We start from the raw sequence: 17,678 nt of genomic DNA on the forward strand, positions 1-17,678 counted from the left end.
GAATGTTCAGTTGACACCTAATATCTTCACACTCTGCACCAGCACACACAAAGACATCCTCCTTGGCTAGATAAGGTCCTGTGCCAGAAAGGTCTGCAAACATTTCACATGATGTTATTGTTTGTTATTTGATTTTTAGGAGCATTAACAACTAAGGCCATATTGCTCCGTGGATATGCGGTGGTAATTCACTGACCTTTACGTATCCTCCGTATCTGGTGGTCACGGGCTTGAACCCCGGTCTAATCAAGAAGTGTGCTATGCACTGCTGCTCCTGCCCACCTGGCTACGGAGGCACCCCATTTCACAAGATGCACACTTTTTTAGACTGTGATGTGTTGGAGAATCTCTCCCTTCGGTTCTTCCCTAAGCCCAGCACTTCAGCTACTTTGTGCCTGTTGCTTTGCTGATCTAGTCTGGGACATGACTGCCATTTAAATACAATTTAATTGATTAAAAATGAAAATTAATAGCATTAATTGATTTATTGTCAATACTACACTAAACTAACAGTTTCCTAAATGCAGTAATATGCATTATACTATATAGTTTTATGTTATACCTTAAGCTATTGAAATCGAGATATACATTACGCTATACCATAATGATCACAATGTTAAATTAATTAACATTATTAATTAATTAATTTGATAATAAGAAAATTATCATACTAACTCCAACCTACATGATTTGAACTTTAGAGCTATGTATTTACCACAATTAAAAGTTCTGAACGATACAAAGTTTCTGTATATATTTAATTAGTAACCTACAAAATCTCTAGCTAAATTCAAAATTCAAAATATTCACTTAGAAATAGTAAATCATGACTTGCTCATTCATACAGAGTCAGTCACAATAAATGCATTAAATAGGTATTTTTTGTTTTCATTTCATTCTAAAATGAGCAATTTTACTGGGAAGCAAATTTGATCAAATAACAAAAAAAAAAAACAAAAAAAAAGCCACAGAAATCCACAAAATATTAAATACAGCTCTTAGAAAAGATGCTAGTGTTGTTAGCCGCCTTTCATCACTCGTGTTCGTGATATGATCAGACATTTGGTCCTTGAGGTTGTCACAGACATTCTCTCAGATATGCCAGACATGCTGTACTTGCTACCTGGGAGTCTAAAATGCTGATGGAACTGATATTCGGGTGACACTCAAGTCAAGTGGATCCAATTTCGGCGAAGTCCGGACGGTCTGTGACAGCCAAACCCTCTGCTTGCACCTTCACGATGGTGGGACACTGTTAGTAATCCTGGGTATAACCTCCATGCACAAGTACATGGTGGGTGACCAACCAGGTGTGAACCAACATAAGTAGGGATCGAGGTGTGGTGCCCACACCACATGGAGGAATGCTGCCCCTCTATGTTACCAGGCAGTACTAGGTGGTAGATGACTCTCATCAACCGGTGCAATACCACCACTTTACTTATTGGAAGCTTGAAGTGGTGGAACTCATGTTTAGTCTCTAGAGCTAAGTTCCGGTCAACCCTTCTGTTTCTCTTCCATTTTTTCCTGTTTCTTCTTTTTCCTGAGAGAGTGTTTTGCTCTCATTTCTTCTTCTACTTTCTTTTCTCCTACTTTATCCTCCCTATTCATTATTTACTATAACCGGGATTCCACTTGTTGGAATCCCACTAAGTGTAATTTAGATAGTTCCTGGAGCGCCTCCACGTGGCTAGGGACGGGAGTCGGGACGCAGGTAGCTTGCTCCCTGCCTCCCGGCTGCTAAGACTCCAGGGCCGGCAAACAACAACCATCACAACACACATATATACTTACACACACACACACACACTTACACACACTTGCCGGCTATAAATAACCTACAGATGCTACAGCGGTATATAGGGGTAACCCTGGAGGCCGCAATCAATACAAGAATACCTTGTCCCTTGTTTCTCTTCCATCATGCAGTATGATTGATGACTTTTGAGGTTATGATGAACACCGTGGCGAGATCCAATATTCCTTACACTTCGAGGGTACAGCTCTAAAACAGTGTTCGCAGGCCGGCCGCTAGTTAGTACACAGGAATGAACCTATTGGTAACTCTAGGAGGCTTCCGGATCAGCTAGTGTATAGTCTTGCTACCTCTACTCTGCCAGATAGTGACTGGAAGGAGTCTGAGTAGTATGTATGCGGGGTGCATTGTCGAAGCCACGTTGTGTCAAGGATCTGGGCATATTCTTACCATGTGTGTGCCATATCCAAAAATTTCATTACTTCATACAGCATGTCCCACCCACTTTTTCTTACTATTGAATACACCATGAATTGTCAAACTAATAGAGCAAGCTTATCTGTAAAAAGATCTCAACCTCGAAAGCACTTCCTAATTCATTTCACAAATATACGTAGTCTCAATTCTAATCTCAACGATGACCATTTACACCTGCAGTCTGCCAAACCCATGTACGTTTCTGACAGAATCTAAGTTATCTGTTGATTCAACTACTGCTCATTTTGATGCCCAAATTATTCGCTGTATGATTCCTTTCACCTCAAAGGTGGTATTTTAGCATACGTCCGTTCTGATATTCCCTGTCAGAGACTTGGCAATTTGGAATCTCCTCTCTTTGATCTTCTCTGGCTTAAAATCTCTCTACCTCATTCTGTCAAATTCATCTGTTGTCTCTAGCGTTCTCCCAACTCCACTAATCACTTGGAGCTCTTTGACTTACTCTCTTTGCACTTAACTTTCTCCAGTCCAACTTTCCTAACAGTGAGGTAATTTTCCTTGGTGATTTTAACGTTCACAACTCCAGCTGGCTTCCGTTTTCAAGTCACACCGACCCAGCTGGTCGAGATGCTGAGGCGTTTGCAATTACTAATGACCTTGCACAGATTGGTCATTTACCTACAAGAATACTGGACAATCCTAATCATACAGCCAACACGCTTGATCTTTTTCTCACAAATAACCCTTCTAAGTACACGGTCGAAGTGAGAAGTTCTTTAGGCACTTCAGATCACAACTTGGTGATTGTCTCTTCTCAATGGAGCCTTTATCTCATGGCTATTCCTAACCTCGTGTTGTTTGGCATTACAAGAATGCAAAATGGGATGACCTGCGAGATTTCTTTTCTTCTTTTCCTTGGTCGGATTACTGTTTCAAAAGTTCTGATGTCAACGTTTGCTCAGATCATGTCAGTGAAATTATTCTTGCAGGAATGGAATCCTTTATCCCACACTCCATTTTAAAATCTCGTCCTTTATCTAAACCTTGGTTTTCAAATAAATGTGCTAAGGCTGTTCAAGAGAAGAATGTTGCATATTGTAATTGGCTTGTTTCTAATTCTTCAGTTTCATTTTCTGCCTACACCAAAGCTTGCAACAATTGTAAAGCAGTTATTAATCAGTCCAAACTAGTGTTTGAACAGGCTAAGAGTAGAAAACTTGCTTCTTGCCCTAATGGTAGTCGAACATTCTTGTCTCTTGCCAAAGCTATTGGCCGCAACTTTTTCCCATCTCTGCTCCCACCTCTGTCCAAACCAGATGGTTCTGTTGTCACTTCAGCCAAGAATAAAGCTGACCTGCTAGCATCCCATTTTTTTTCCAACTCATGTATTAATGATATTGGTAAAACACCTCCCACCATTCCCAAAACACTCCATTCAATGCCTCCTGTGGTCTTCTGTCAGAAGGATTTTTACGAATCTTGATGCTAAGAAAGCTCCAAGTCCCGATGGTATTTCTTCACTTGTTCTCAAAACCTGTGCTCCTGAACTTACTCCTATTCTTTGCCGCCTTTTTTCACTTTTTGATTCCAAAGGTGTTTTTCCTTCTGCTTGGAAATTTGCTCATATCCAGCCAGTTCCTAAAAAGGGTGACAAATCCCTCCCATCCAATTATCGTCCCATTGCAATTACTTCTACTTTTTCTAAAGTAATGGAGAAATCAATTAACTGCCAACTCTTAAACTACCTAGAAACCTTTCGTCTGATCAACGATCGCCAGTATGGATTCCGTCAGTGTCAATCCACTGGTGATATTCTGGCTTATGTTACCCATTTATGGACTAATTCAATGGAAAGGTTCAGTGAAGCACAAGTAGTTGCTCTTGACATCTCAAAGGCTTTAGATCGTGTTTGGCATAAAGGTCTTCTAAACAAGCTTCCATCTTATGGTTTGTCAACTGTTTTTAGTAATTGGTTATCCAGTTTTGTCTCTGATCGCTCACTGAGGGTGATGGCTCTCTATCTTCTAACTTCTCCACTAATGCCGGTGTCCCCCAAGGTTCAGTTCTTTCTCCCACTCTTTTCCTCTTGTATATTAATAACCTTCTTCCATTGACCAGAAATCCTATCCATAGTTTTGCCGATGATAGCACATTGCATTCCACTTTCCATTTTGAGAAACCTTGCCCTGCTCAATCAGCTTCAACTTCTTGAAAATCTGCTACCAATTCCTTAAATGCCAATCTTCAGGTAATTCTTCAGTGGGGTAAAGACAACTTAGTTGATTTCAACCCTTCTAAAACTGTCTTGTCTTATATCTAGCAAAAAGGATTCTTCTGCTCCCGTGCTTATCTTTAGTGACACTCTGATTTCTAGGCAAAATGATATATCTCTTTTGGGGATTACCCTGACTTCTAATCTCTCTTGGCACAAGCACATTAGAAATATTGCTTCCTCTGCATCTAAAAAACTTGGTTTTCTTTTTCGCTCTCGGCGTTACTTTTCTTCCAAACAGCTGCTCACTCTGTATAAATCGCAAATCCGCCCTGTCATGGAATATTGTTCATCTGGGGTGGTGCCCCCAAAACCTCTCTCAGGCTTCTTGATTCAGTTCAGAAGAGGGCAGTTAGGTTAATTAATGATTCATCACTAACAGAGTCTCTTCACTCGCTGTCTCATAGACGTACTGTTTTTGCTGCATGCCTCTTCTGCAGATACTTCCATGGGCACTGTTCTTCTGAATTGGCTTCTATAATTCCCGCTCTCTCTTTCAAAACAGTCCAAACACGTGCTGAGACCAGACAACATCCATTTGCTGTCCAATTTCAAAATCACAGAACCAACTTTTCATCTTCTTCATTTATTCATTCAACTGCCGTTTTCTGGAACAACCTTCCTTCATACGTAATTTCCTGAAAATTACAGTCTACAGAAGTTCAATTCCAATGTCAACAAATATCTTCTTTCGTCTTCTCAACCTCCAACCCAAGCATGGTACTAAGTACTATAGGTCCTAATACCTCTCGTGTTTGGGGTTTACATTAAAAAAATCACTGATACTTAATTATCTGCAATGCTGCTAAGGCACCTCTGTAGCCAGGCAGGCAGGAGCAGCAGTGCGTAGCACACACTTCTTGATTAGACCGGGGTTCGAGCCCATGCCCACCAAATACGGAGGATGCGAAAAGGTCAGGGAATGACCACCGCATATCGCCGGAGCAATATGGTCTTAGTTGCTAATGCTCCTGAAAACCAAATAACAAACAACAAAAACAACATTGCTAGTGAACTGCCAGACCTCCCATTGCAGAGATAGCTATGGGAGTGGAAAAAGCCATCAACAAGTTACCTGTTACCCAAGCTGATGAGATACGGGTTAGGGTTGCGGCTATTTTGAGTCAGACCAGGACAGCACATTCTAATCTCAGTCATAAACATGAAAGAGCATTAAGACAACTCAGAAAAGATGTGGATATCATAATGTTACCTGCAGACAAAGGCAGATCCACAGTGGTACTGAATAAGGATGATTATTGTGCAAAAGCTCTGGATCTTTTACAGGACAGCAACATATATAAAGTTACCCATCGAAATCCGTTAGCTGGTTTGGAGAGACAAGTCAACAACATTATACAGGGATGGCATAAGGCTGGTAAAATAACCAAAGAAGTTTATTGGTCTCTTCATGCCTCAGGTTGTCGATTACCTCGGTTTTATGGCCTCCCAAAGACGCACAAGGTGGGCATTCCGTTGAGACCTATAGTATCATTTGTGGGTAGTCCCACTTATGCTTTATCTGGATTTTTAGCTGGAGTCATCTCTCCTATAGTGGGACGCTCCTGTTTAGTAATCAGGAACAGCAAGGAATTTGTGAACTTTATAAGATGCCAATCTATAGGTGAAGACGAACTCATGATTTCGTTTGATGTGGTATCCTTGTTCACATGTATCCCCATTGAACATGAGGTGCATTGTGTAAGATCGGCCTTGGAACGGGATGATTGCTTTAGTGCTAGATCTTTACTAAGCATTGATGATATTTGTAAAGGTGTTGAATTTTGCCTCACAAGCACTACCATGGTGTTTCAAAAAGTTATGTATAAGCAGGTCCATGGCACAGCCATGGGTTCCCCCATCAGTGCCATTGTGGCCAATTTGGCAATGGAGGAACTGGAAACTAGGGTTTTTCATCAGTTGAATTTCCCCATGCGCGAGTGGAGGAGATATGTGGACGATACCTTCACTATTTTAAAAAAGGGAAAGGAAGATGAGATGCTCAATTTGCTCAACAGCTTTTCCACATTTATACAATTTACCTCGGAGGTGGAAGAAGCTGGGTCCCTCCCGTTTCTGGATGTCTTGGTGAGCAGAGATGGATCTAGATTAAAAACAACGATCTATAGAAAGCCTATGTGCCATGGCCAATTTGTTCATTATAGCTCAGCACAGGCTTGTCATCATAAGAAGAGTGTAGCCAGGGCATTGTTGAATAGGGTGGGGACCCACTGTAGTACCCCTGAAGAAAAGGAAATAGAAATTTGCAAAGTCACGGCAGACCTCAGGAAATGTGGATACCCCCAGAGGGTCTTGGACAAATATATTCATAGGGTTGAGTCCAATCGTAGGGAGTGGCCTGCCCCTGTGGCTACTGCATACATTCCTTACTATCCGGGCCTTTCAGAACGTATTGTATGGGCATTGCGGGAGTGCCAGACTCGCTGTGTGCAACTTCCAGGTCGGAGGTTGCACACAGTGATATCCCAAGTTAAAGATCCCGTAGCCCAGGACCATACTAGCAATGTGGTCTACGAGATTAAGTGCCCGGATTGTGAGGAGTGTTATGTGGGGGGAAACGGGGCGACGTTTAAAGGACCGTCTGGGGAACACACGCCCGCTATCAAGACTGCTAACTATGCGAGGTCTGCTGTGGCAGAGCATTTCTGGGAAAAGCAGCATCGGATCTCCCCTGAAGATGCGGTCATTACTGACCACGCCCATGGATTTTGGGAACGCAAGTGGCTCGAGAGCTTGCGAATCGGTTCATCCAGTCACAATACTATTAATAGGGACAGGGGGATCCGTTTACACCCCCTGTTTGAGGCAGTTGTCTTCAGAAGGGATGACCGTTTCTGTTTGACATGCTCCCGAGCCACTTCCATTTCCGATACGCGCATGGAGAATTTAGATCATGTGTCTGATGATCACGTGCATGAGTGCCATGGACCGGCTACTTAAGGATGTGTCTTAGCACTAGTAGCATGCTGTTGAAGAAGGAGACGGCAGTTCTCCGAAAGCTCCAGGTTTCGTTGTTTTATCGCTTTTAACCTAGTTTATTTTAATTAATTTTATTGCTTTTAACTATATTTTAAATTTTAAATTATATTGTAACTATAATTTAATCAGTGTTTTTATTTTTATTTGCATCACATTTCATTGTATATTATTTCATTGTATAGTAAATTTTCAGTTTAATTTCTTGGCTGGTGTTTATCATTAATTATTATAGTATTGCTAGTGAAATTAGTATTTCTTATATTGCCAATCAATTTTAGCACAAGATTTGTGATTGCAACATATGTCATCCAAGTTTGTGCTTTGCATTCTCCCTGATGATTGCCGAGAGCAGCAAGTTCTTGCATGCTTTTGCTGACCCACACTTTGTTTCTGCTATCATTACTAGTGAAGAATCATGGGAGTATGGCTATGATTTGAAAACAAAGAGCCCTGAAGCTCAATGGAAGACCCTCTCTTCTCCAAGACCCAAAAAAGCAAGGCAGTCTCATGTAAAAATCATGCTTATCATATTTTTTTTTTTATAGGACATTGTTTATTTGAATTTGGCCACGATGGTCAAACAGTAAACCAGGAATTCAACAAAACAGTTCTACAGCAACTGCATAATGCTGATATTGGAGAAAACCCTCAGAAAAGTGAGCTCCAGGGAAATAATGCCATGATTGGCACTTTCCGTTCAAGAATTTTTTGTGAAGCACTCCATTACTGTGTTCTCCATCTGTCATAGCCACCAAATTTAGTCGCCTGCAGTTTTTTTTCTGAAGCTTAAAATCCTCCTGAAAAGTCACAGATTTGCAACACTGAAGAATTTATTCAGAACACAACCCAAGAACTATTAGTAATTTCAAAAGGCTATCAGAAATGCTTCCAGAAGTTTCATAAGCAATGAAATCTGTGTATAGTATCAAGAAGATTATTTCAAAGGATATCTGTCTGAATAGCTAGTTATTGTTATTTGGGTTTTTTTTTTAGGAGCATTAGCAGCTAAGGCCTTATTGCACTGGGATATGCGGTGGTCATTCCCTGACCTTTCCGCATCCTCCGTATTTGGTGGTCACGGGCTCAAACCCCGGTCTAATCAAGAAGCGTGTGCTACGCACTGCTGCTCCTTCCCACCTGGCTACGGAGGCACCTGAATAGCTAGTAAGCTTCATCATTACCCAAATATTAGTTTAGTCCCTGAACATTTTGATTACACCCTGTATACAAAAACCACACAAGAGTATTTTTTTTATTACTTGCTTAACTTTTATTCAATGTAACTTAGAATTATACCTTATTTATGATGTCCTCATTTATTGCTGCTTTACCCATATACTTCTGAATAAACTGAAGGGCAAATAGGTATCCAACACGCCCATACAACAATTCATCAGGAAGATCAGAATTTAGATCCATGACTTCTTTGTACAATTTTTCTAGACTGAATAAAAAAATAAAAATAAAAAACACCTCATAACATTAGGCGATGCAACAAAGTCTATTGAGAACTAAACAAAAGAAAAACATAGATTTGATTAACTGGTTATAAGAAATACTTCATTGTAACAATTAATAATTTAACCAACAAAGGTATTAGTGAGAGAATTACATTTCACTAAAATATTTCTATTAATAAACTAATTAATAAACTATTAATAAACTAATAAGCTAATTGTTGCCATCACCTGTTCACCTCGCATGACCACCAACACCAGGCATTCTTTATTAATTTTTGTACTAGCTTTTTTGACTAAAGAAAGGCAACCTATGCCTGAAAGCTATCGATGTATGTTTATTTTATCTGTCTTCAATTTTATTAAACTGTTCTAAGGTCTAATAAATATAAAAACGGTGGAACAGTGTGCAAGAACTTTGAGAAAATGTAAAGGAAATGCTAACGAAACATTAGAGGAGAGAGATCTAATAGACTAAGAGACCAAAACAAGACTCTACAACTATGAAGACGGACAGATAACATTGAAGAAAGAGAAGCAAGATTGGAAATGAGAAGACGGGTGAAATGCCGTAGGACTAATTAAATAGAAGTACTGGATGCGAATAATCAACAAGCTGTAATTAGTGTGGAAGAGCGGGACATAGGAAATGTGTTACAACTGTGAGTATTGCAATGCAAGATATTGGGGACAAGAGTTAAATACAACGAATTGAATACATTAAATGCTGTCATGATGGAAAGGTTTCACTTGACCCACGGTCTGAGACACCTACTCTATTACGAGAGCTGTTTACAGAGGATACATGTGAAGCAAATAACTACAGAGAACATATACGAGAGTACAACTCAGCAATGCCATTCACATCAATGGGCGCAGAGATTAAATCATTGCGTGGAAATGGTCCATACTGTTTTAGAATACAGGGCCAGATTTACTATTTGGTCTCACCGCTATATCCAAATGAGGCAAATAAGCCAGGATATGGACAACTTTATATTTTTGATTCTGCTGAAGCAACAACAAAACGGCTTGAAAAACAATCAAACCAAGGGTGTATGGCTGAAGTAATGAAACAATTGGATGAGATGCTGCAACAAGTTAACCCATTTGCTGATCATATAAACAAATGCATCAAATAACCCAGGCCAATCCAACAATGAATGTGCACATGGCATTTACAGAAGACCCAGTCTTAGATAAGAGACGATATAATGCACCTACATCCAAAATGGAGGTTGCTGGCAATATTTGTTGGAGAAGATGGGGAACCACCTGCAAATAGAGACATATGCACATATCTTGCAAGTGACTACTGTAGAATTATATCACCGCTAAACGAGAATGGTGAAGACTGAAGGATCTAGATTAAACTATTTATGCCATAATCAGAAAGACGCTGTATGTTACACTGGGTAGAACTAGTTTCTATTAATAAACTACCTCAAAGTTTTAAAACTCCAGCAAATATTCAATTCAATTTTAGCAAAAAACCAACATAATAGCATATATTACCTTGTTTCCTGTCACCCAAATTGTGATTCATTATACATCAATTGGTGTATCACATATACCTAATCGCTGTAATGTAACTGTTACATGCAACAGTTTTTGCAGTTTGCCAGAAAAGTGACAGACAAAGGAATCATACAAAATAAATCATCCTCAAATTGAAAAAAAATAAAATAAATAAAATAATTATAATAATAATAAAGAAAACACCATCTGAAAGTTAGGAGTTGTTACGCTGAGTTTATAGGGAAGATACCATTGTCAAGAGCTCCCATGTTTGAATGGCGTAAAAGATTTTTAAAAGGAAGAGATAAGGTGGAAGATGATGAATGACCAAGCTTCCATAGAAACTGATGAAAATACAGACCAGGTAAGGACAATGACTAGAAGTGATCATTGCTTAAGTATTAGAATGGTTGCATCAGAAAGCAATATGGACAAAGAAACAGTTATTCAAATTTTAAATTGTGCCAAATGTTTGAAAAGTGTGCCAAAAATGGTGTCAAAAATTTTGAAGGAAGATCAAGGAATGAGAAGACTCCAAGTTTGTGAATATATTTTGAAAAAAACAGAAGAAGATCTGGACTTTGTGAATACTGTAATTATTTGCAATGAAAGTTGGCTGTTCCAGTACAAACAAGAAAGTAAAAGATAGGCAATAAAATGAAAGAAAAAACAATCCTCCACACCAAAGAAAGCAAGAATGTCAAAACCAAAAATGAAAACCACAATTCTTGTTTTCTTCGATATTAAAGGAATTATTATGACTGAATACATCCCACCATATCAAGACTGTCAATCAAACATGCTACATTGAAATTCCAACATGGATGCGTAAAAAGTTTCAAAAGAAGAGACTTGAACTGTGGAAGGATGGTTGGATGCTCCAGCACACAATGCACTCTCTATTTGCCAGTTTCTGGTCAAAAAACAAATCCCTGTGTGTGAACTGCATCTTGCTCACTAGACTTAGCTGTTGTGACTTTTTTCTCTTCCCTAAATTATTTCATTATATTTATCTTATTGCAACAGTCCTATTATTTAATAGCAACGCCTTATATGTATGAAAATGAAATTCAGAGTCATTATGGTTGGGACACTGCCATATTGTGCTTGTTAAGAAATTAAAGCACACTTGAGGCTGGTTTGAGAATGGATATGAATCTGAGAATGAATAAGTTTCTGAAAAATCTTTGTTTTATTGACTTAATTAGCATATTAAATCGCATTCTATAAATAGCTTTATAGTCCTTGTCAAGTTCATTAGTTTATTTTTAAATTTAGCTAGAGATTTTGTAAGGTACTACTTAATATACGTAGAACCGTCGTATTGGTGATTTGGTGTGAATATCGTATCTCGTAACTTTGTACCATAGTGTGTGGAAGGGATATTCTAGTGTCTTAATTGTGGTAAATAGGAATCTCAAAAGTTCAAATCATACAGGTTGGCATTAACAGATAATTTTATTAGCTATTATAAAAAAATATAACTTTATAAGCATAACGTTATAGTGTAAATTCAATAACATAATACATTAAAGTAAGCTCAATATTGTGAATAACGTAAACTTGATAGCATAATATGTATTATTACTGAATAAACAGTGCATAGTGTTATTATTACATTTAAGTATATTACTTTATTGTAGTATTCTCAATGAAATTGAATTTGAATGGAAATCATGCCTCAGACCAAAGCAGTAAAGCAAAGAGCTTAGAGTAGCAGGAGTGCTGTGGCTCAGGGAAGAACAGGAGGGGGGGGGGGAGACTGTTACCCTCTGAATCATGGTCTCATGAAATGTACAAATTGTTAAATGTTTGCAGATTTATCTGAATGGGAATACAGCCAAGAGGGACGTCTTTCTTGTGTTCGATGTAAAGAGTGTGAAGATATTGGGCATCATCTCAGTATTCTGATGGGTGTTTATGAGAGCTTAAAGACTATGGTGGATGCCCTCAAAGGAATTAAGTTGGGGGGCCATCACCTCTTAGCTGCCCTCAACACTGGAGCTTGCACTTGCACATCATGGAACACAGCAGCAACCTTTAAGGCAGACTGTATTAAATTAATAAAACTAGCAAAGCTCGAAACTGGAAGGCTAACTAGACCATGCTTGCACAGATGTATGAATAACTCTTAAAGAAAAGACCAGAATCAGTGCTGAAATTAAAAAGACAGCCTTACTGCAATCAACAATCATAAGAAAATGAGAATGCACGACTTTGGCTGGAAAGTCTTAATTTTTTGGACTTTCCACCATTCAGAGTAAGCCTTTGAGTCTTTTTGAGAGAGTGAAAGACAAGCATAGAGAGGAATCCAGGAATGAAAGTTTCAGTGTAAATAAGGAATAGTTTATTCCTTATTTACACCTTATTTACAGGGTGTAAAGGAGAGCTGCTAGTGCTGATGAATAAGTTCAGTAATAGTACAGTGTTTGTTTCCTTATTCTAAATAAGCCATAAGAAATGTCTTGGTCACCTTCAATATTAAAAAGACAATGCAATATTATACCGAATTTTTGGAAGATCCCTACAAAACCTGCATTAGTTCAGAGAGAAAAATTAATGCTTGATTTTAAACCAGAAAAAGATAGATTAACTCTTTTGATTGCCACAAATGCTGCAGGTTATTTCAAGATGAAACCCAAGGGAACTCAAGGATTATGCTTATGGGAGATTTCCTGTCATCTGCAAATCCAATATTCACAGTTAATGTGAGCAGAACAACCTACCAGGAAACAATGCCTTAGCATTGTTATTCCTGGTAGGTATTTCTGTTCTAACAATGAGTGTTCAGGATGATTCCTGGACATCCATTGTGGGTGAAGCCACATAATAAATACTTATTGCAGTGCTTTGATTCAAGTTTTTACAGTTGAGAAAAGTATCATATCTATGCCGAAAGTGTGCACTTTTATTCTTAGCGTGTTTATTTTAAGGATTTTAAAATATATTTTTACTTTTATCAGTATCATTTGATTTTATCTATATATTTTAGCCATTTTTAGTTTTTATTTAATCTGTAACTGATTGTACCAGTGTTTTTTGAGGTATCACATGCACATCAATGAAATGAGGTAAAAATTTGCCTCACTTATAACCTTAAAAACTGGCAATAAATAATTCAGAACTGTTCACTTTTTGGAAAAGGCTGTTTAAGCAGGGGTAATGCATATCCTACTACCCAGGTAGTATGCATGCATCGTTTTATTATATCTCATATTGTGAATACCTTCATTAGTTGCCTAGGTATTGCACTACTTCGAATAAATAGAAATGGGGTAGTAGATATGATGGAGATGAATTACCCATGCTTAAACTGCCTTTTTTATACTCTGACATTTCGTCAAGAAATATATTTAGATTAAATCATGCACACAATCAGCATCTCTCATATTGTGGAGTTATACTTCATAACTGGGTTGTCACTATTGCAACAGGGTACCTGCCCACCCACCGATGATGAAGCCAACCAGCTTCGAAACAGTGCCATCTGGGTGGTGGTGCCCATCTGAGAATAAGTAACAGTAGTCTTCTCTAGCAGAGAAGCGTTACTTATTCAAAGTAGTGCAATACATAGGCAACTTGTTGTGAAGGTATTCACAATATAAGATAAAATAAAACGATAGAAATGCTGGTTTAACAAGAGGCCTCCATAGCCAAGTGGTCAGGAGTGGGAGTGCAGTAGCACACGCTCTTTGAGCAGACTGTGGTTCAAACCCCTGACTTCTATATACGGTCAATCTGCAATGGACAAGCATGGAGATTATGGTCCATTTCTCTCAACATGAATTGTTCAGGAGGCTTTCATCCTGCAGTGGATTGATAATGGCTTCAGTTTACCTTTACTTTTTTACTAGTTTAAGCTTTACTTAAGCCAGTAATTTATTTATTACGCAGAATAAACAAAATGAACAACAAGGAAAAAAGCATGTTATTCAAGCAAATGGCTTCACTGCTTCAAGAAGCCATCCAGATCCATGATTCACAAAGATGTTGATGTGGAAATACTAGGAACACTTTGAAAGCTTTAATTTTCAATTTCAGGGTGAAGGTTTGTAATAAATGAGTCTGATAGCACTGGAAATGAATGGATCAAGCCTTCATTTTTGGATATATTGGAGAATTTTACAGAGATATTAAATAAGTTTAGTAGCATTCGTTAACTTCTTATTTTGAATTTAACTAGAGATTTTTGGAAGTTAAAACTCCTGGTGTGGCGCCAATATTGTTGAACTAGCCACCATATTGTAGTCGATAAGAAACAGCGTAACATACAGATATCTCGAACTAATAGCGTAGTGCGAGGCACTGTATTGGGAATCTGTTAGCGTATTATAGTATTATCAGTTAATCAAAAATATTATTAATCTTATTGAATTTCATTGTTAATTAAATTGTATTTAAATGGAAATTATGACACACACTAGAGCTGCAAAGCAAAGATCACAGACTAATGAGTACTGTGACTCAGGGGAGAACCGAAGTGTGCGATTCTACAACGCATTATAGTCTCAAAAAATTTGTGAAATGTTTGCATACATTTCTAAAACAGGACATGATCTAGCCAAGGAGGATACCTTTGTGTGCTAGGTGTCTACAGTGTCAAGAAATTAGGTGCCAACTCAGCATTCTGATGGGCGCCTATGAGAGCTTGAGGTGAAGGGTAAATGCCCTTCAGCGGCAGAGCTCACTCACTCACTCCTGTGCATCAGGCAACACAGAGGCAATCTACAAGGCGGAATGTGCTGGTTCCACAGGAACTAGTTATTGTTGGTGACTCTATTGTTAGGAAGATGGGGACTATACTATGCAAGAAGGGTAGGTGGAACAGGACCAGGGTATGTCTGCCAGGGGCAAAAGTTGATGATGTTGTAGAGCAGATATCATCTTTTAAGGGTACAAATGGTAATATTATTGTACATGTTGGAACTAATGACATTAAGAATAAGAGATCTGCAGATTTACTCAACAAGTGAAAGGTCAATGTTATATGTGAAAGTGTCTGCAATTCTGTCCAGACATGATAGGAAGGAGTATATGGTGAGAGCCTTATCAATCAATTCAGCCCTGGAGAGATTGTGAAAGGCTCAAGGGGTAGAATTTTTTTTCAGCCAGGTCTGTGCTTGTTGACAGGAGAGACTGCTTCTACAGGGATTGGGTACACTTAAATAGAAAGGGTGCAAGAATATTTGCTGGTGCTATTAAGGCAGTGTTCGGTGGGTCAGAAAACTGCTAGCTTGGTGGGGATACATAGACTAAAAGGTTAACATTGGCCGCAGGCAGAGGCAAAAGTGATTCTTGCACTGCTTCTATTAGAATGAATCCTGGAAATTTTAATTGCCTGGAAAGCAAGGCAATTAAAATTTCCAGGACTGCTGGGAGTCATAGATAAACAAGTAAATACATGGGCTGTGTTAGAGTAACTAAGAGCAGAATCAGGCGCATGTATACTTGCGTGTACACCAATGCTAGGAGTATAGTTAATAAATTTGATGAGCTTGAAGTGCTAATCAAGATATCAAAGGCAGATATTGTTGGGATATCAGAGACGTGGTGTTCACACAGACATAAGCAGTGCAGAATTGGAATTTGGGGAGTACAATGTGCACAGAAAGGATAGACAGGACAGGAAGGGAGGAGTGATTATGCTGTTAGTTAAGAAACATAAAATCTAAGGAAGTGCATCCAATTTATGTTGGTGGACAATGCAATAATGAGTCTGTTTGGTGTGACATAAGAACTGGGAAAGGAAAAATGAGAGTAGGTGTGTGTGTGTGTGTGTGTGTTATAGGCCTAATGAATCTGATGAGTATAATGAGCAATTGTGCAGAGAAATAGAGTGGGCCAGTAAATCAGAATGTCTTATAATGGGGGATTTTAACTTTCCAGATATTGATTGGAACACTAGCAAGACTTTTGTGAATTTATTGGATGACTGTTTTCTACAGCAACATGTTCGAGAGGCAACCAGAGGGAGTAATACTTTTGATCTGATTATCAGCAGTGATTATTCATGCATTAAGAATTTGCAGATAAAGGGACCACTGGATGACAGTGATTACAATGTACTGATGTGGTAATTACATAAAGATGTAACTACCATCAAGGCTAAAGGGAAGGGCTTTTGCTTTCATAAAGGTGACTACAGGAGTCTCAGATAGTTTTAAAATTCTGTACAGTGGGATCAACTGATGATGCTGCCAATAAATGGGAAGCCTTCAAGTACTTAATTTTGGAGGCTACTATAAAATTATTCCAACTAAGAAATACTGTTCTGGGTTTAGGCCTAAATGGATGTCAGATGAATTAATGAGACTCGTGGCAGAGAAGAAGAATGTATGGGATGCATATAAAGTATCAGGTGACACAGAAACGTATGGCAGATATAAGTTAGTCTGTAATCAAGTTACAAAGGAGGTTAGGTAGGCAAAGGCAGATTAGGAGAAATCTTTGGCAGAGGATGCAAAGAAAAATAGCAACAAGTTCTTTACTTATGTAAACTCTAGAAGAAAAGAGATGAATCAAATTGGACCACTTAACATAGATGGGTTGAGTATTGATGATAATGCTCAGGTAGCTGATAAACTGAATGAATATTTTGCATCTACATTCACATGAGGAGTTATTCAATGAGGGGAGCGCCAGAAGTTTATTAAACTCTAGCGGGGAGCTAAGTGATTTTGTAATAACTGAGAGCTAAGTGGAGGAGAAATTGTTGAAGGCACCTGGGATGGACAGATCTGTCCAGTTATATTAAAGGAGGCAGCAAAGGAAGTAAGCAAACCCTTAGCCATAATTATGAAGGCTTCTTGAAGGCCACCGTAGTCTAGCGGTCAGGCGTGCGGGTGCATAAGTACACATGCCTTGAGTGACCGGGGTTCAAGCCCGTGACTGCTGAATACAGTGCTGTTTCTTGTATTCTGTGTATCTTGCAAACTTCTCTGACCGTTTGGTCGTCCTGGAGTATAAACAGACAATTTATTTTATTTCATCTTTGGACTCAAGGGAGGTCCCCATGGACTGGAAGTGTGTGTGTGTGTAATAAATGTATCAGCCTGCAGAAAATAATGGAATTAATGGTTAAAGAAGCATTGTAGGATCATCTAGACAAGCCTGCATAATAGTTAAGACACAGCATGGGTTTGCATACTATGATGTAGTCACAAAGGAACTGAATATCAAAAATAATTTTGATATCATATTCTTGGATTTCAGTAAAGCTTTTGGTACTGTTGCAGAT

General features: G+C 38.6%; 1 protein-coding gene across 3 annotated transcripts in view; it reads right to left on the reverse strand.

Moving 5' to 3' along the window:
* LOC150079342 (lanC-like protein 2) overlaps positions 1-17,678 on the reverse strand; it is a 168,410-nt gene that overhangs the window by 95,617 nt on the left and 55,115 nt on the right. For all 3 annotated transcript variants that reach the window (XM_090382537.1, XM_090382538.1, XM_090382539.1), the window contains one exon: positions 8,763-8,910. In XM_090382537.1, the coding sequence (XP_090238663.1) occupies positions 8,763-8,910 (148 nt within the window). The remainder of the gene's footprint in view (positions 1-8,762; positions 8,911-17,678) is intronic.

Source organism: Mastigoproctus giganteus, chromosome 10 (assembly GCF_048544385.1).
Source record: "Mastigoproctus giganteus isolate SK-2022 chromosome 10, ASM4854438v1, whole genome shotgun sequence".
Classification (NCBI taxonomy): domain Eukaryota; kingdom Metazoa; phylum Arthropoda; class Arachnida; order Uropygi; family Thelyphonidae; genus Mastigoproctus; species Mastigoproctus giganteus.